The sequence below is a fragment of the Mesocricetus auratus genome, unplaced genomic scaffold (assembly GCF_017639785.1).
Source record: "Mesocricetus auratus isolate SY011 unplaced genomic scaffold, BCM_Maur_2.0 Super-Scaffold_100676, whole genome shotgun sequence".
NCBI lineage: Eukaryota > Metazoa > Chordata > Mammalia > Rodentia > Cricetidae > Mesocricetus > Mesocricetus auratus.
The window spans coordinates 50,274,789-50,295,839 of record NW_024429266.1 but is presented as its reverse complement, the minus strand read 5'-3'; the positions used below and the strand labels follow the sequence as shown (position 1 = coordinate 50,295,839).

The following is a 21,051-nucleotide window of genomic DNA, read 5'->3' as shown; positions in this document are numbered from 1 at the left end:
GTTTTTTGCTGTATAGTAAACCATGTTGAAACTCAAGGGTCCTTAAACTGCTATTTTACTATTTTTCACCTTTTTGTGGGTCAGGAATCCAAACCGGGGGACAAGGCTTTGCTAGGTATTTCTTTGTTTCTGTGTTGTCAATCAAAGCAACTCAGTTAGTAATTACTGGGTGATCTTTGCTGGTTTTAGGCAATTTCACAGTGACTAAGTAATACACCAGTCAACTTGGTGATGCCTGATGTCTAGGGTTAGGAAGGATGGATCAAGGAACAGGGGATTCCTTCTTGCTCTCTCTGAAGCTTGTTGTGCTTTTGCCACCCTTCTAGTATAGCAGCTAGGTCAGGGGGGGGGAGGGAGGGAGGGAGAGAGGGAGGAAGTGCTTGTGTGCATACATGTGTGCACCAAGAAGCCTAGTCAAGGTCTCATAACTTCACAGATCATAGCTTCTACCCCATGCTGTTGGTTAACAGTCAGTTCTAGAACAGGGTGGAGGAGAGAGGAATTCAGTGGGAGTAGTAGCAAAGAATTTGTTTATTCTGTCACACCCCTAAGGATTTTTTCCTGCATTTAGTTGCTTATAGGTTAGTATTTAATTTTGCTTATTATCATTTACTTGTTATTCTAAAGATTAACTTACATATATAGCACACTTCCAGAATTGTCCCTAGTTGCTGGTTAAAGCTTCAGAAAACTGAGGTTGATTATTTTGACTCCACACAAGATAATGTCTCCTTAATTTTATTAGGTTTTATTGTCCTCCACTCTGAAATGAAGCTATTGATAGTTTGTCTGCTCTGTAGCATTTTTGTGAGCATTAAACAAAATAATTGTGGAATTGTGCCTAGTTGGTACAGTTATATGTTGCTGCAGCAGCTTCACACTTTTTAAATCCCTGACATACACTTTTTTGTTTTTAATTTTGATTTTTTTCAAGGCAGGGTTTCTTTTGTAGACCTGCTTGCCTTGGAGCTTACTCTGTAGACCTGGCTGACCTCGAACTCAGAGATCTGCCTGCCTCTGACTCCAGAGTGCTGGGATTAAAGGCCCGGTCATATATCATGTTTTTATATACTGTGTTTTCTTATTTCTGAAAACTTGAAGATAAAAGTTGAGGGGCTTTATGTGGTTTAATTATTGATAGTCCTAAAATATATGGTAATAATGATTTAAAAATCTTTTTATTTCTGATATAAATTTGGTTTTATTTTTTGAATTAAAAAAATTGATACCCATAGGTGGAAAGGTGACTCCTCAGTTCAAAGAGCATTGGCTGCTTTTGGAAAGGATGCATATTCTGTTCCTATTCACAAGCATTCATAAACCAGTTGCAGGGTACTCAATGCCCTCCTGTGACTTCCATGGGCACCAGGCACACATGTGATACACCTACATATATGCATGCAAAACACTGACATGACAAAAATAAATCTTTTTTTAATAAGAAATTGCTACCTAGGATTAAGATACTAAGATTATGTTATAGCCATGTTAAACATAGAATGAGTGGAAATTTATCTAACATTAGGGTTAATTTAACATAAATCTGAACTATAATTCTAGTGTTTATTTCTTCCCTTTTTTAGCACAGTTAGAAAATTGATAATACTTTGGTAAGTTTTCTGTTGCAAGATGTTTCTGTTTACTTGAATTTGTTTGTTTTATCTTTATTATGAGCATATTATTTTAATTCAGGCTCAATTTAAGGTAGTTACATTTTATATACACTTTCATTTAGATTTGTAAGAAATCTTTTACTCGAAGACCACACTTGGAGGAACACATGATTCTGCATTCACAAGATAAACCTTTTAAGTGTACCTATTGTGAAGAGCATTTCAAATCCCGATTTGCACGGTTAAAGCATCAGGAGAAGTTCCATCTGGGTAAGTTATGTTTTCATAAAGCAGTCACCTAGTCATTGATTATCTGAATCTAGAAGAGTTCACCACTGTTAAACTGTACTTTTTCCTCTTAAAAATCTCTGTTGTTTGGAGGAAATAAAGAGAAGGGGAAATGAAATATTTATATTATGATCTTGAAAAAAATCTTTTTTGTTTGAGTGATCTTAAGTTCACCACAACATTGAGAAGGTGCAGATAGTTATTCTATTGCCACCCTCTGTCTGTACAGTGTCACCCTCCATCAGCATCCCCACCACATGGCTATCAGCCTCTGTCACACATAGCACCATCCATCATTATCAGCAGCCCCACCACATGGTACGCTCTGAAAATGATGAACATCCAAATTTTGATGATTAGTTATAAAATGGCTTTAGTTATCTGCAAGTTTTGTTGTGAACATAAATTTTATGTTTGCTTGGATAAAAATATAAGAACATAAAGACAAGATCTATTGGATTGTTAAAATATATTCAGTTTGTTAGAAATTGCATATCGTCTTCCAAAATGGTTGTACCATTTTGAATTCCCACCAACTGGATTAGACTCCTGTTACTTTAGCATTTAAAATTTAGTATTGAGAGAATTCTGTATTTGAGCCATCATAATCATTGCTTATTGTATCATTGCTTCACTTGCATTTTACTGGAGATAAGGTGTGGGACATCTTTTTACTTGTTTGTCATTTGTCTTTGATGCTCTTGTTAAGTCTTTAACTTTTTTGTTTTTTTAGTGTGGTTCTTTGGTTTTTATTGTTGAGTTTTGGAAATTCCTTTTAAAAACATTTAGGTATTTGTAGTTGTATGTCACATGTTCCTGTGTAGGCCAATGATGAGGTATTGGGACAACTTGTAGAAGTATTTCTTTCCACTACATGGGTCTCAAGGATGGAACTAAGGTCATCAGGGTTAGTGGCAAACACCTTTACCTGCTGAACTATCTTTCTGGCTTGAAATTTTTCTTATTGTTTTAAGGATTTATTTTTATTATTTTAATTGTGCTTTTATGTTTTCATCCTGTGTGTGCCCATGAAAGGGTGGTGGAGTGTTGGATATCTTGGAACTAGAATTACAAGTCGTTGAAAACTATGCAACATACTTGTTGGGAACGTAATGAACTCTCTGGAAGAGCAGTAGGCGCTCTTAATCACCTAGCCAACTCTCCAGTCTACTTAGAAATCCATATCCCATGTATTGTTAGCCATTTTTGAGTTTTGTGATTATAATATAGAAAGCTACTTATTGCTAGCAGATCAGTACATGCATTTTTAGCTTAATCCTTTCCAAGTGATTTTTGGACTCTGGTCAATCTTAGAAATTCTAAGAAACCATCATAGAAACTATTAAATTTATTAAAGATTCCAGTTGGCGACATCATGATTACATGTTACACGTGAGAAAATTATTTTTATACTGTATTTCAGGAATAACTACTTTGCGAATGTATCTGTGGATTTGTAACTGTGTGTGGTGTGTGCACATGTGTGTTTGCAGGTGTACCTGATGGTGCATGCAGAAGCCAGAGGAAGATGTATGCCCTTTACTCTCAGTCTCCACCTTAATCCCTTTAGACACTATGTGTGACTGAGCCTGGACTTAGGCTGGTGGCCAGCAAGCACCAGCAAGTCTTCTGTCTTCCTGCCCCACAGCACTGGGTTTACAAATGTGCTGGCCTCACCTGACTTTTGACCTGGGCTCGTTCTTACTCAGGAAATGTTTTTACTCATTTCCCCAACTCAGTACCTATCTACTTGTTATTGGACAATTAGTGGCTTCTTTTACTTTTGATTTGAAAACCGTAGTTGATCTTTTTGCTTATTTGTTTGAAAACCATCCTGGCAAAGAGATTTTTACAATTAATATATTGACTCTACCTTCATTTCTGTGTCTAATTTTCTATTTCAACTTCTATTAAATGTATCACTTAGTAGTCAGTATTTGAAGTATCCTCAGAGTTTAAAAGTGAAACTAACCTGTTTTATTTAATAGTTTCTTCCCTATCAGCATATGCTGAGCTGGCTAACTTTTAGAGCTCATGAAGAGGACATTTGTAAAAATGATTTAACTAGATATTTTTGTTGTTGTTTGTTGAAATATTGCTTATTTTTCTATCATATCTTATCTTAATAAGGGAAATGTTCCTGAAATGGAAGACAGTGAAATTTAATTAATGTGTTAAGCTTTAGTTAAAAAGGACACTAAAAAATACACTAGGAAGACACTGAACTCAAAGTAGTACACATTTATCGAATAGCTTCTAGCTGTGTAATGAGTTCTGTTTTTGTGTCTAGGGAGATTATGTCTTCAGATTAAATTACAGTGCAGAGCCTAATTGAGCAGTCCAGTAAATCACAATTCTCTGCTCACACATGGTTATTTGCAAGTATGATTCCTGTAAAAGGTGACATTTACTAGGAGAACTTCATGTAAATGAAGTGTAAGACTTCATAGTGAAGCTGTTTTCACTGTCATGCTCAGTCACCTACAATATGATCTAAAGAATGTTCATAAAGTTGTAGGTTTCTTGTATTTCAAAGAAGGCTAATAAATGTTTCTGTGTGGATTAAAAAAATGTATTAGGCTGGGCGGTGGTGACGCACGCCTTTAATCCCAGCACTCGGGAGGCAGAGGCAGGCAGATCTCTGTGAGTTCGAAGCCAGGCTGGACCGACAGTCTCCAAAACAATACAGAGAAACCCTGTCTCGTAAAAACCAAAAAATAAAAATAAAAACAATGTATTAGTCACAGTTCTGTAGTGTAACAGAACATGTAAAATGAATCTCTCCTTGTCTGTCTGTCTAATCTCTCTATAAAAAGGGGATTTATTAGAATGACTTAAAGCCTGTGGTCCCACTAATTCAACAGTGACTGGCTATGAATTGAAAGGTAAAGAATCCAGAAGTTGCTTAGTTCACAAGGCTGGGCATCTCAGCTGATCTGCAGTGTACATTGGAATCCCAGAGAAATAGGCTGTAATGCCAATGAAGGGATGGACTTGGCAGCAAGTGAGAACAAGTAGGCAAAGAGAAAAAGCTTCCTTCTTTCATGGCCGCATATAGACTTCCATCAGAAGGTGTGGCCCAGATTAAATGTGTGTCAAGATCCAGATTAAAGGTGGATATTCCTCCCTGAACTCTTGGGGAAGGGTCTAGGCCCTGCCCTATATGAAATGACAGACTATGGACACCCCCATGGAGGGCCTCACCCTCCTTGGGGGAATGAGGGGATAACGGGGGGGGTTGGGGGGAGGGCATGGGAGGAGGGGAGGGAAAGGGAGAGGGACCTGGAACTGACTTGTGAAGCAACCTTGTTGCTTATCTAAATTTAAACTGGAAAATAAAATAAAAATAAAAAGGTGGATCTTCCTATTTCAAATTAAGTAAAAATGCCTCACAGCTGTGCCCTTCAGTTTTGGATTTTAGTTAATTTCATATGTAGTCAAGTTGACAACCAAACAACCATTACATGTAATACGTAATAGGTGTTAAGTTTGTATTCTCTTCCTCTGAATATATGTTATACCCAGTATTATAGTTATTATTTTCAAGAACTCTGAAAAATCTATTTTTGAAAAAAAAGGCTTACTTTTCATATTTAAGAAAAAGATCAAACATAATAAACTGTATAGGTGTATTTCTGTTTTTATTCCCCCCCCCTTAAATAATGACGCTAACTAGTGGTTGATGGTGCTGTGGTTCAGAACCCGAGCAGATGCATGGCATGGGAAGGCACAGGGTCCATCCTTAGCACCATGAAGACAATGGATAGACAACAAAGGGAACGTGTAATGACAAATGAGTAGGCCAGTTTTGAGCCTCACTTCTATACTTTCGTTGCTGTAAACTGCTGTAACTTCAGATGCGTGATTCATAAGAAACAGTACAAGTTCCCTCAGCTGAAGGGATTGCTGAAGCAGCTTGACCATTCATGCTCCAGGGTACTTGCTTTTGTAAGTGTGCTCTACCTGTTTGCTGGTACTAGGGATGCCAATGCTGCCAACACACTTGGAAGAACTCTTATTCAAAAATCCATTTGTGTTGCCTATGTTATGATTGTGCATTCTGTTTAGTTAGAGAGAGATCTAAGTAATATGATTGGAACAGTCAAGAAGGAATTTTTAAAATATCTGCATTTGTAAATGTGAGATTTATAGTAAGATAACCTAACCTTTAAAAGTCAGATCTTATAATTCTATCCTGTTTGCAGAGTTATTTTGAAGTTCTGCTTAATGGTTAAGACTTTAGCTTAGCTTCACAAAGAGTTGAGAGAAGCTTGACAGTATGCAAAACTGAGTATCCAGTATGGGAAGAAATCAAAAGTGTTTTCTTTGTGGAACCCTAACAAGTAACTTAACATGTGGGTGGATGCTCTGTTGCTTCTTCACTCTGGTGGATACACCAACTATATAGAGTTAATAGGTTACAGAGATGTTAAGAATAGATGGTTAATGCTACATCCTACTCATGCTTGTCCTAATAGGTTCATCTTGGCTGTACATCTCATCAGTTTGTCTTTAAGTTCCCATTTACTGCCTTTCCTTTTCCAACTATAGCACAAATTCAAACTGTCCTTAATAATAAAAACTCAGAGTCAGATATTGGTGTTAATGCTAAAGATCAGAGAAGCAAAGTGACCAGCCACTAGAGTTCTTACCTCTACAGTGTTCAGAGCAAAGGGACAATCCTGTCCTCAGACTGCATCCTCAGACAGCACTGCTCCTCAGACTGCACTGCTCCTCAGACAGCACTGCTCCTCAGACTGCACTGCTCCTCAGACTGCACTGCTCTTCAGACTGCACTGCTCCTCAGACTGCTTAGACTGCACTGCTGCACTGCTCCTCAGACTGCACTGCTCCTCAGACTGCACTGCTCCTCAGACTGCACTGCTCCTCAGACTGCACTGCTCTTCAGACTGCACTGCTCCTCAGACTGCATCCTCAGACTGCACTGCTCCTCAGACTGCACTGCTCTTCAGACTGCACTGCTCTTCAGACTGCACTGCTCTTCAGACTGCACTGCTCTTCAGACTGCACTGCTCCTCAGACTGCACTGCTCCTTAGACTGCACTGCTCCTCAGACTGCACTGCTCCTCAGACTGCACTGCTCCTCAGACTGCACTGCTCCTCAGACAGCACTGCTCCTCAGACTGCACTGCTCCTCAGACTGCGCAGACTGCAGTGCTCCTCAGACTGCACTGTTTCAGACTGCAGTGTTCCTCAGACTGCACTGCTCCTTAGACTGCTTAGACTGCACTGCTGCACTGTTCCTCAGACTGCAGTGCTTCTCAGACGGCAATGTTCCCATCTCCTCATGCCTTACATTCTTCTCTTCGCCCAGCCATATCACTCCTTTCTCTACTTTGCTTAGTGCTGCGATTAAAGGCGTGGGATCCTGCATGCTGGGATCACCTTTGTGTGAGCTATGTCTAGAAATTAGAAATGCCCTTCAGGAATGAACAACCTAGAAGGGAAGAGAATATAAACAACTAATTTAAGTATATCGCAGATTTTGCCTATGCTCCTGATGGTGGTAACAAATTTGTGGTAACTGTTGAATTTAAGAAGGTATCTCTCAAACTTCAAATACACTCTGTTTTCTGTTTGCTTTTGTTTTTGTTTGTTTTTTTAGGTCCCTTTCCATGCGATATATGTGGTCGTCAATTCAATGACACTGGAAATTTGAAACGGCATATAGAATGTACTCATGGTGGAAAGAGAAAATGGACTTGCTTTATTTGTGGGAAGTCGGTACGAGAAAGGTAAAATTATCTGCACATTCAGAAATGTTGAAGGACTTACATGTGTTATAAATTGTTAATAAGTAGATAACGCAGGATTCAAGGTACTCGGATTATGCTTGAGTTTAAAATGTAAAAGACAAAGAAATTACAGAAGTCATACAGAACCAGGATTTGCAGGTTTAACTTGCTGGTTACTACTTTGTGTTTGTCAGTTAATCTACTGGCATGTCAGGGTGGCCTTGTAAACCCTTGGAAAACCTGCAAATGGATTCCATCCACAGACCCTGTTCATACTACATTTTGGACCCTTTAGGGATAGTAGTATGTAGTGTATTGTTAGGACTATGCTCACAACTCAGATTTTCAAAAGTATTTCCTATCTTGTGTAATAGGGTGTCTGTGTGAGAAGTAAAACAGAAAGGCATGATATATATATAAGAGGTTATTTGAGAGGAGAGAGGAGAATATGAGTGAGGCATTTGACAGTATGGCAGTGCTTCATTTCCTAACCTGAACATATGTTTAATGCTGTTCTTGAAAAACAGATCTCTAAGTTTTGTATACTTTTGAAGCCAAGTTTAGTAACACATGTCTGTAATCCCATTACTAGGAAGGCAAAGTAGGGTGCTTATAAATTTGTCATCAGCTTGGATTACATTGTGAAACACTATGCAAAAATTAAAACCTTCGGTATATTTAAGCTTCATGGTCTTTGAGTTAGAATAGAATGCTGATTTCATAACATAAATGTATGAATATGGTAGGAGAGTTGTAAAGTCGTTATGCTACTTAATATTAAATCATATTTATAGACTAGAAGATTATACATTTATTATGTAGATTATAAATTATTTCTCCCTTACAGAACTCTATATAAAAACAAAAAACCAAATGAGCCATGAAAGAAAAACAGAACAAAGCAAAGAAAGATAACACTTCTCTGTTTACTGTAGCTGCTTTTATACATAGTTTAGGAAATCTACAGGGGTATTTCCCACAGAGCTGGGCATCCTCTCCTGACTAACACTTGTCAGGTGCTGGTGGTTCTTGGAATGAGCACCATCTGCTGGCAAAGCTTCAGCTCCTGGTCTGCCTTTTCAGGTCAGCCAACAGGGGATTGACATGACTACCAAGTCAGAGTGGTTGGAAAAGCCAGCAGAACTAAGGAAAACTTCCTTTTACTTCTGTCTCCCCTAACTCCCCTAATAGCATTGTCCTTCCTGATTCAGACTTTTAAGTGTGTAGAAAAATTCTAAAGTTAGAACTACAAGTATTCTGGCAAAGTACTTGCTTAAGTAATAGTTAAACTATAGGTCTGTGTTCTAATAAGGGGTTTGAAATCTGCATTTAGTATGTACATTGGCATTAAAAGAAATATAATGTGTGCATCTATATCAAAAATATGATAAAATTAAGGACGCTGAAATATGTATATATTATATATACATATGTAATTTAAATTTTTTTAAAATACAGAACTACTTTGAAAGAACATTTGAGAATACACAGTGGAGAAAAACCTCATCTTTGTAGTATCTGTGGGCAAAGTTTTCGTCATGGAAGCTCATATAGGTGAGTTGCCTTTCCCTGTATTATACGATAAAAAATTACAGGTCTGGCTTAATTCTATTTCATTGTAAGTCCTTTGTTCATTTAAAGCCTTTCTTAGACTTAGGTTATGCAGCTAGGAGAGAACTTTACTGACTTTTCTTGCTACAACTTTAAATAATTATCTTTATTCTCTGTGTAAAATATTAAATATTTCCTCATTACCAGCTTTACCGAAGTCTTTACTGAACTGTCATTATTTAAATATTTAATTATTTATCTTTGTGTGAAAATAGTATTAAAACTCTGATGTTCCAAGCTTTGTTTATTTCTTCATCCTTCATTGTAGAAGAATATATTTAGTATGGAAATAAGATGAAGGACTCTGGAATTCTCAGTTTTACATGGCCTTCTGTCTATTGTTACTTGTTTGTTTTATGTCTGAATACTGAAGGTTCTGAATCTCCCCCTAAATAGGTAGGTGCTTGCTACAAAATATGTGTAATTTTAATTTTTCTTAGTTAATTATGGAATTGTCATCTTATGGCTTTAATAGTCATAGTTTTATTTATTATCTCTTTAACTATGAAGAGATTATTTTCTCTTTAGGTGTAGTCTAGTCATTTGACTATTTTAGTTAATGTAAAGTCAACACTTATTTTAGAAAATGGAATAGAAAAGCTGTTCGTTTCACTTTGGTATACAGAGAACATTGAGGAGTAAAACTAGGCAAATTTCAACAATCTAAACCTCTTATTGTTTATTTTTAAATTTAAAGTACCATTTTTTTAGTGTGAAGTAGTAAAAATGTAAGTTTTATAAGTCCAAGGTCTTTTAAAATATTGTAATTTATCAGCTATCAATTTATATATAGTATCAGTTTTCCAGAGTAGTGTAGTCATCAGTTATTATACTAACAGTAGTTGTCATTATCATGTAGTTATTTGTATACTAATCATTTGCCCAGTTCTGATTACAGAAATAGATCCTTGAGACTCAGATCAGTAATACCTCCAAACATTTGGTAGAGTCTGTGGGGTAGATTTAATATCCAAGAACTTAGAAAGTATCTAGAACTGTAAGGGATATGCAAATTACAAAGTGCTCTTTTGGGGGAGACAGATAGGAACCCTGAGGTTTTTGTTTAAAAGATGAAGAAGGACTCTGGAAGTGATACATGCTGAGCAAATGATATATGAAGGTGCTTGAGCAGACAGTTTGTTTTCATTCTTTTTCATTATTCATTATCAAGCATTTTCTTTCCACGTCGGTTTCAAAATTCATTGTTCTTTTATCTTTATAGGCTTCACTTAAGAGTACATCATGATGATAAAAGATATGAGTGTGATGAATGTGGAAAGACATTTATTCGCCATGACCACCTCACAAAGCACAAAAAAATACATTCAGGCAAGTTTTAATTTGTATTGCTCTTTCCAAAACTGTTTAAAAAGCAGGGTAGAGAACATAATATTGCCTTCTGTATATGCTACTATGGTTTTAATAGTTTGAGGTTTGTTGATCACCCCTTTATAATGATGGTTTTAAAATTCTTTCTGCAAAAGCATCTGGAAATAGGAAAATAATCATAACATGGTCACTGAAGTTTTAAAATTTAGATTTGAATAAATTCCCAAAGTTTATAATTCACATATTATGCTAATGTATGCAGGAACACTATTGGCACTACTCAGAAGAGAGAACTGTATTTTTCACTGTGATTATATTTTGAGAAGTTAGTGAAAGTTTGGTGGTTTAAAGGAACATTATTATAATTGAACGTTAAAGTTTATGTTATAGTGTATTTGAAGCCTTATAATTGGAAAAGAATACCTTTATATTCCTGACCGACTTTTCAGATCTTTACCATATAATTTTTTATATTCTGGGGATTTCTTTCATGCTTTCATCTCAGATTGATGTTCAGGAACTTCTAAGAGAGCCAACTATGTGAGCACATATGGGAAAGAGCCATCTATATACATAGTAGAACAGGTGATTTTCATCAATATTATAGACATTCCTTAATTATGAAGTGTGCCCGATGACTTTCTTAATGATCACAGCCAGGCAAATGGTAGCTGTCGTTACCTCTAGCAGATTAAAGGTCTGATGACATTTTAATTGAGATTATGCATTTTCATTTCTAGTGAGAGAATTCTAAATTTGTAATTCTAGAAGACACATGCATTAATTGCACATTGGTAGAGAGACAATGATGTTTAATGATCAACCTTGGAATTGAAGTGTAATAATAGGTAATCAACTGGATTTTTCATTGTATTCATATTTTGCCTCATTTCGAATGTATGAAATCACCATAGATGAAAAATTTCTAAAATACAAGATCTGAAAATATTCATGTCCATTTTCTAAGTAGTGAAATAGCTCATCTGAATTTGATTATGTTCATTTAAGGTATTTCATATCTAGATACATATTTCTCATGAATATCTTGAGTTTGAAGTAATTGTATTTATCTTGTTCTGCATTGAAAGGTAAGGTTAAATGTCTACCACAAAAGGTTACTAATTTCTTCATGTGAGCGAAACATGCACATTCATGAAATTAGGCATGGGTTCTTTGTTAATGATAACTGAATAAGTGATATAAAAGAAATAACCCAGATTGAAGGGTGGCTTTGTTTTCCTAGTTTCCCATCAAATGATCATTATTTCTGGGGAAAAAAGAGCAAACTTAAATGCCTATCATGTTAAAAGAACTATGTGGACTTTGTTTTCAGGTGAGAAAGCTCATCAGTGTGAAGAATGTGGGAAGTGTTTTGGTCGGAGAGATCATCTCACTGTTCATTACAAGAGTGTGCATTTGGGAGAGAAGGTGTGGCAAAAGTGAGTGTAAAGGCTACTTTCCTTTTTACTACTATTGGCAGCCTCATGGATGGAGGAAGATGTAGACTTTTCATTTATTCTGTTTAATTTAGGACAAGTTAATCATCTCTCTTTCTTTGGTTTCTATATTCCTCTAAGGTCTTAAAAGAAGTGCCACCCCCCCATGCACACTTGGGTGCACTGTTTTTAAATGGCTCAGTAATAGGCATTGACTTTCATTTAAATGCTGCTAAATCCACAGATGTCATAGTCCTGACAGTTAAGTTTGAATTTGACCTTAACTTAATGTTTATTAAGCATTCTACTGTGCTGCTAATTATGTTAACTTTCGGGCCAATTATAGGTTTACTTTTTAAAATTTTTTTATTTAAATTAGAAACAAGCTTGCTTCACATGTCAGTCCTAGCTCCCTCTCCCTCCCCTCCTTCCGCCATCTCCCACTAGTCCCCCGTCCCCCAACCCTCCACCCAATCCCCACTCTGCTCCCCAGGGAGGGTGAGGCCCTCTATCGGGCATCTCCAAAGTCTGTCATATCATTCTAGGCAGGGCCTAGGCCTTCCCTCATGTTTCCAGGCTGAGAGAGCATATAGATTTACTTATATCTTTGTGTAATAAAAACAAAGACTTTATATTTTATTTTTTTTATTCTTTTCTCTGCATTCTTTTGTGTACTTAATAACTAATTAGAAGTTGGGTTGATTTAAGACATTTGAAGTTGTACTCTTAAAATTGTCTTTAAAAAAATTTTTTTTTTAGTATAACAGAAGAAAGCCCTGAGGCTAGCTCTGAATTTAACAGTACCCCTGATCCTCCAGGCTTGGTGCTTTATTGATATGTCCTTTGTCTGTACTGCTGGAGAGTTGTCAATTATTTGTTATTATCTATTAAAGTTACATAGATGAACTATTTACTTTCTTAGATATAAAGCAACATTTCATCAATGTGACGTTTGTAAGAAGATTTTTAAAGGAAAATCAAGTCTGGAAATGCATTTTCGGACGCATTCAGGTAAAATTTAAGGGTGCTATATGCAGATCTTTGTGTAGTTATTTAATAATACAACATACCTATATGTGTTACTCTCAGCTCAAAATTTTATGTATAATATTTTTAGTAAAGTTCACATCATGAATATGCAATGTTTCTGCTTTCTTCTCAATTTCAAGAATTTGGGAAATTGTTTTCTGCAGAGAATAGCCCAAACTTTCGTGTTCTTTTCTCCTTTCCTTTTGCCCTGTGATTCTCCTGTGTGAGTTAGGGAGGTTTTCTTAGGCTTCTGTTGCCGTTACCTTCTCTTTAAAAAGAGCTGTGCATGTATCTCATGACTTACATCAAGTCATAGTGTATGGGTTTCTTTTCTCACATAGCTGCTGTGGCCTTTAGGCAGTTACGGTAGAATTCTTTGCTTTTGATGCATTCCACTCACTCACTTAGAATGAAGTATAGAGTACATTGATTTCATTTTTCCCTCATATATAGAAAGTTAAGATTTATTTTTTCTTAAACCAAGAAATATGTTTATGTACTTAAAACTGCTTTCTTTTATACTCAATTTGTATGTTTTAATTTCCTGTTCTGAAAGAGACATTATTTCATGAATGTTAGAATGGAAATAACATAATTTGAATAATTTTAAATATCAGATAGTTTTCAGTAAAGATTTATTACTGGAACAGTGATGTTGCTAAAAGCAAAATTTTATGCTTCCAAGTGAACAAGTTTTAGGAGTGCATATATAGGAGTATAAACTGAAGAAACTTTTTCACATCAGTTGTAGATAAAAATCAAATAGAACTCATGAGCTAGATGGCGAACACACAGAAAATTAGATTTAGACTATTGATATTTTAATTCATAACAGTTGTTTCAGAGATTTCATATTTGATTTGAATTAGAGACATCCTTCTACTCTTTGACAGTTGAGGAAACGAACCCTGTCATAGTGTAAAACAACTACTATAGCTATGATGGACTGTAAGGGGAAGAAATAATCTAAAACAAAGGTCAACAAAGTGTAAAGAGTCAGATAATAAATAGATACTCCAGAATTTTCTGTCATAATCACTTAACTGCGTTCTGGTAGCTGTACGTATTATTACAAGTGACTGCATCTGTGTTCAGTAAAACTATTTTTTTTTGGTTTTTTTTTTTTTTTACAATTTTACGAGACAGGGTTTCTCTGTATTGTTTTCGAGGCTGTCGGTCCAGCCTGGCCTCGAACTCACAGAGATCCGCCTGCCTCTGCCTCCGAGTGCTGGGATTAAAGGCGTGCGCCACCACCGCCCGGCCTCAGTAAAACTATAAAAGCAGCTGTCAGTCTAGATTTGACTTACTGAGACCTAGATAGTACATGACAAAGTGACTCTTCTGAAAATTGATGACATATTTTCTTAAATCTACAACCTAGTTTTATCTGTGCATGAGAGTTAGTATTTGTACAGGTCATGATAATCATTAAAAAGAAATTATCCCAAATGCCAGTTTATCAAGTTGCATTCAAGAAAATAAGCTCTTAATTAGACTAACCTCTAATCCTGCTCTCAGCTACAAAAATGAGAGAAATTAGTTGGGAAGTTCATTAGATTTTCTTCTACAAATGGAGTATTCTCGCCATTTCTTTGGCTTGTTTGGCCCTCAGAATACACACACACACACACACACACACACACAAACACAAACACTCCTTACAGTTGCCTTGTTGGAATGTAATGGATGAGTTAGAATTGGCATAAGGATGATAAGATGCCTGCTTTCCTTCTTTCCTTCCTTTCTTTGAAGTTCAACACGAATTGGTCTAATAAACTTTTTATTGAAGATATCTTATAAAGTGCACAAATCTTAATGAAAAACCCAATCTACTTTTTGTGATGAATTTATCAGTGTTGTCACTACTCAGATCAAATTATAGAACAGTACTAGGCTGTAAAAAGCATCCTTCATTACCGCTCTTGCTGCATAACATCTTTGAAAGAATGGCTATTTTCATTTATATTACCAGAAATTCATTTTCCCTGCTTGAATTTCATATAATGTAATCTTACCATGTTTATTCCCTTTTCATTCTTCTTTTTGTGGTGAGAATGAGTCTAGCTTTTTTGTCTCAATTTTATGGGTGGATTTTTTCTAGATTAATGTCTACTTTCTAGGAAAAATAGATAAGATCATCACTTTTAGGGCACTCATATGCATTTTAATGTTCCTCTATGCCTTACATGTGTTGTATAGATTTAGATCTTACAGCTACTTTCTTAGTACATGGGACATCTAGGGCTTTTGGGAGTGTAAGGGGTGCATGTGAAATTGAACCCTAGGCCTTGTGCTTTTGAGGCAAGTGCTCTACCACTACTACATCCCCAGCAAAAGCTTAATCACTGTTAATGTTTGCTGTTCCCCTCCTGTGTTACCATTCTTCACCTTGTGCCTGATAAACACAGCTTTCACCTTCTTTGGCCACTTACTCCCATCCATTTTCAAAGCTAGCAATTTGAAGTTGAGTTTTGACACATCTGACTTACCCTTCAGTAGTTATCAGGCACTTTTTAAGGTCTCCTGTAGTTATTTGAGTCTTTTGATAGTCCCATCAGTCTGCCCATTTCAAAGTCTTAACCTTAAGCACACTTCAAAGCATATTTTACTGTGTAAAGTAATATATTCCTACCTTCTGTGGATTAGAACACTTGCCTTTAAGGGGTTATTATTCTGCCTAGCACTTTGACTGTGCTAGAATTTTATTTTATTTTTAATAAAAAAAGCAAATAAAAGACTGCAGAAGAATCAAGAACTGATTTGGCATTCTTAATTCTTTTTCCCAATGTAAATTTTGATCTCTTGCTAGAGACCAGTGTTACTGCTTTTTGTTTAACACTCCCCCTTCCACCCCCAAAAACAGCTCAAGTTAATCAGAGTTGTTGCTTTTTTATATAGTTTGTAGGTAGAAGGTAATCAAATGTTTCAGCTTAGCAAATCTTTCCTGTTTTTTTAAGTAGTAATAAAGTAATAGCAATAATAAGGTTTATTAAGCACTTAATAGCATACTGAGACTAGGGCTAAGTAGTTACTTTACTTCCTTATTTAGGTACTGTATTGTTGGTTAGGCTTAAAAGTTTGGCTACTAAATGGTTTATTCTGGACTTAAACCCAGAACATTTTGATGTTTAAGTCGTTATCTTTATGAGTTTGATAGGCTGTCTTCTTTTATAATAGCATAAAATACTACTGTTTTTCTCAATTATTACAGGTTTGTATGTGATAAATTTGCTACTTAAATTACCATTTATCAATAGGTACATTATACATTAATTTTAATTTTGTTTATACAGGTGAAAAACCATACAAGTGTCAAATTTGCAACCAGTCTTTTAGAATTAAGAAAACTTTAACAAAACACCTGGTTATTCACTCTGATGCCCGACCTTTCAATTGTCAACACTGCAATGCAACATTTAAGCGGAAAGACAAGCTGAAATACCACATTGACCATGTTCATGGGATAAAATCTCCAGATGATTCTCTCAGTACTTCTGAAGAAAAACTTGTGTCTTTGCCAACAATAGAGTACTCATCTGATGATAAGATCTTTCAAGCAGAAACAAAACAGTACCTGGACCAGGCCAAAGTTTATCAGCCAGAAGCCAAGACTCTGCTACAGAATGTGTCTGCAGAAGTATGTGTTCCAGTAACACTGGTTCCAGTTCAAATGCCTGACACATCCAGTGATCTGGTGCCTCATACCACCACACTTCCTCCATCATCCCATGAGATGTTGCCACCACAGCCTCAGCCAACTGATTATCCACGGGCAGCAGATTTAGCGTTTCTGGAAAAATACACTCTTACTCCTCAGCCTGCAAATATCGTTCACCCAGTCCGACCTGAGCAGATGCTAGATCCCAGAGAACCATCTTATCTTGGAACATTATTGGGCCTTGATAGCACAACTGCTGTCCAGAATATGTCCAGTAATGAGCATCGCTCATGAATAAACATTCCGTAGACCTTTGATGCTTGTATGCCGTCAGCCAGGAACTACTGGCTTTTCAATTAGTAGGGCTGCTATTTCTTTTCCATGTTTTTCTAATTTCTCAAGTCTTCAAAACAGCTTCAAATCAAGAAAAGTTTATTTCTATTGACTGAATACATGGACACATTTTTGACATAATATTTAAAGTATGATTTTTTAAAAGATTATTTAGTACTAATTTTGAATGGATTTTTAAATTTCAGATTATTAGCTGCTGACAATGGTAGAAGTATTTTTTTAAATCATCAATGGAATTTTTCTATTTTTTATTTTTATTTTTTTGTTTTTTGAGACAGGGTCTTAGACTGTAGCCCAGGGTGGCCTCAATTTGTGGCAGTCTTTCTGCTTTAGCAACCAGATGTGAGCCCCAAGCCAAAGTTCATCTTTTTTCTCCCTTACCATATTTCTATGAAGTTTTAAGAACCATGTAGCCTATAGAAAGGAATATAAGCATATGTCAAAAATTGCAAATTTTTAATACTAATTAAATACCATCATTTCATCAGATGTTCAAAGTTGAGATTTTAAATTTCTTACATATTTATGTAAGAAAATCTTGATACTTTCTTCTGTGTCGTCATCTCTACATTATTTTGTCATTATATTTGGGGTTTTCACAAACTGAAAGCTAATAGCTAACAACTATAAGATTAGATGCTAAATAAGATGTAAGATTGTTATTTTAATCCAGATAATTGGGCCCGTACTCAACTATGATGAATAATAAATACAAACCGATCCAGGCCTTAGATTATCTAGATTATATCTTAATGAAAAATATGACAGTTTTGCCTAGATATCATTAAGACATGTGCACGTTTTGTATTTGCTTATTTTTTCCACATTCACAGTATCTTTCAGCATCTAGATCAATTATGAAGAGACAGCTGTAACTAAATTGATGGCAGTTTAATTAAATAATGTATTTAGTGTTTCATTTATAAAATTTAGCTGGCTGAAACAGGGAAATGGAACCTAGATTATTTCATGTATAATTGTCAGAAAAGGTGCCAAACCATTCTCAAATTTGCCCTAGTTTAACATAATTAGTTTTTCAGCCAAGTATACTATTTGTATACAGATTTACACTCAAACTAGATCTTTAATTTTGCTTCCTTATGAGATCTATCTCTATTCTTCATTCTTATTTTTGGATGAGACAATAGTTGAAAGCTTTATGAAAGGAAATAGCAATCACAGAAACACCTCAGTGATTAAATTTAAGTGAAAAAGCCTGCCAAAATTATAAAATATCTTTAAAGATGTGCACTTTTCTTTTTTTTTTTTTAACTCAATTTCCACTTAACCTAGGATTAGGTTTTCCTGGTGGGTTTGCTTGAGGGTTAGACCAGGTAGAGTTGACTTACTGCTAACATGCAATTTGTAAACTACTGGAAAATTAGCAGTTTTAAAATTTTTCTATTTTGATTTGTTTACACTCCTAATTGATTTTAGCACTTTTTTTGTGTGTAAACTGTAAAGTCTTGCCTAGCCCTTGTGGGTTTTGAAAACATATCACAATAAAACAGTGAATTTTTAGTGAATAAAATGTAATCAATAAGGAGGAAACTGTGTAAGCACTTAAGAAATGAAGGTACTTTATAGGAACAGTTGCCATATTAGTGTTCAAACAGAGCTTGTTGCAAGTTGAGGCATTAACCAAAGTAGCTGATAATAAATAATAAAGGTAACCCGAGTTTTGCCTCCCTTATGAAAGTTTGGTTTTAATTGTCTTCAGATCAGTAGGCTTAATTTTATATTATTTCCTATTGTTAAGGTATTCTCATTTACTTAGTGTGGAAATGTTCTATGGCGACTAATGCTAAAACTGGACTCTGTGGTACTATGAGTCCTAGACTTTCAAATCAAGTGTCAAAAATACGGATTTATAGTTTTTATCCTAAAAGCAGATAGGATTTAAACTAAATACCTTACTGAAATTAAAACATCATTATCTATAAATATACTTTGCCTTAGAGATAAGCTGATGTTGAAAACATTGGGTTTATCAAAAAAGGCAAGTGGTATATATGTGTGTTATATGCATGATATATTTTGGCAGAAAAGGAGGATACATTTTCACAGTGAAAATAATACCTTGGGTTTTGAAGGTGTTTAAGGTTCTTTTAATAATGACACGCTTATAGTTTAAATATATGATTTAATTTTAGGAATTGGTTTACATAGGACTTTTCAAGAATATAGCTCTTATGTAAAGTGAAATACAATTGTATAATTGTACTTAGTTATAACTGTAGATAAACTGGAATACTGTATTAACGAGAACTTTTTCACGTTATCTCGTTTGAGCCTTGTAAGCAGTTCTAAAATAGAAAGGGAATGATGCATTTCCATGTTATAGAGAAAGGACTCATTTTGACGTATGTGGCAAACTGCAAAAAATGGAAGAAGGAGACATGTAGCATTAATGAATGCATACTATGTGCCAGGCACTACATTCTCTTGCTCCTGACTCAGTCTGGACGTAGGCAGAACAAAGTAAAACCACAGTAATGGGAAATTACCTTGCTCCTTCTAGTTTCCAAAAATGTAAGGACATGGATTCAGGTAAACTGAATGTATATTAGCTTTCAAAGTTGGCACAAAAATTATAGAATGAGCCCCTTTCTTTAGTTCACCATTCTATGACTCTAAAATCATTATTTTGTAACTAAGCTTAAAATTTTGAATCTCACAATTAAGTTTAGCCTCATTGTGAATATTTTTTTGTGAGTATAATTTATTGTTTTAAATTAATTTTTGATAGATAACAGTTAGCACTTAATCTGTAAATTGAATAAGTTATTGAGTACAGAAATTTATTAACTTACTGTATCTGACTTAATACACCAAAGATTTTGAGTAGGTATTGGACAGTTTAAAAGAATTTAAATTCTTTGTTGTTTGACTATATCTTTGTCCAAAGAAGCACAGTTGAAGTCCTTGGATAATGGATTTTAAAAAAATTGTTAGTTTAAATACTGCTTTTAAGTAATAAATGTTTGTGTTTATATGTATAAAATAAGTAGGAAAACTACTCTGGGAACAGTCACACTGACCAACCAGTTACAAGCTAGAATACTTATTTCTCTGTTTAGTTGGATGCAGTTTTTTAATGAACACTGCTGAATAATAAGCTTGTATTTTACACTACATTATAAAATAATTTCTGCCTTAGATTTTTTTTAGATCAAATTGAGGTTATTTTTATAAGAAACTACTTTGGTTTTGGCAGCCTATAATACCTGTAATACCACATAACCATAGTTTTTGTTCCTCATGCCAGCAAGACACTTACTACAAAAGTAGTAAAGTTTGCAGACTTTTAATTTAGATCTTTACTGCTGGGGGAAAAGGGGAATAAAAATAGCATGTTAAACTGGTGCTTTAATAAAGTGACTGCCTTTTAACTGATGGTAACATAAAAGTAGTACACTAATTTCTCTCAACCTTAAAAAGTGTCAAAAAATACCTTACAGAGTGACTATAAAGTTTTAAGGGCTATTAAATACCATCCATTGCTTTTCACTCAATCACAACCTAATTAAACACAAATAACTTGATATATTTATGAACTTGAACGTTGTTTCTAGCATATCACTCTAATTTATTGACAGAAGAGGTTTTGAGCATTAGTTTTTTAAGGGTGTTCTTTTAGACCATCTTTTCCTGATTGAATACTTTGTGCTATTTCAGAGATGTGTAGCTGTGTTTCAGCTCTCTAGAGTGTACTGGTAAATAAATGACTTGTTCATTTTATTTTATTTTATTTTATTTTTTGTTCTGAGTCTTATGTTTGTGTTGCCTGCTGGCTGGGCAACAGCGTTTTACATTGTTTTATGTTAACTTAGAAAAATTGGTATTAAGTGATAGTGTGAATATTGGTTTTTATAATTTGCATGTCATATTTTAAAAGTTTCTACTGTGGCCTTTAAGGTTACTGGAGTCACTCCTCAGCCTGTCTAGATGCTTAGAAGAATCTGGCAGAAGGAATA

The 21,051-nt window shown here is 35.2% G+C and overlaps 1 protein-coding gene across 3 annotated transcripts in view; it reads left to right on the top strand.

Annotated features, from left to right (window-relative positions):
• The window catches only part of Zbtb41 (zinc finger and BTB domain containing 41), a 30,480-nt gene extending 9,660 nt beyond the window's left edge, over positions 1–20,820 (top strand). For all 3 annotated transcript variants that reach the window (XM_013115905.3, XM_005073448.3, XM_013115904.3), the window contains exons 5-11: positions 1,736–1,883; positions 7,528–7,657; positions 9,116–9,211; positions 10,491–10,597; positions 11,931–12,036; positions 12,956–13,044; positions 16,356–20,820. In XM_013115905.3, coding sequence (XP_012971359.1) covers positions 1,736–1,883; positions 7,528–7,657; positions 9,116–9,211; positions 10,491–10,597; positions 11,931–12,036; positions 12,956–13,044; positions 16,356–17,014 — 1,335 coding nt within the window. In that variant the 3' untranslated portion in view covers positions 17,015–20,820. The remainder of the gene's footprint in view (positions 1–1,735; positions 1,884–7,527; positions 7,658–9,115; positions 9,212–10,490; positions 10,598–11,930; positions 12,037–12,955; positions 13,045–16,355) is intronic.
• The last annotated feature ends 231 nt before the right edge of the window (positions 20,821–21,051 follow it).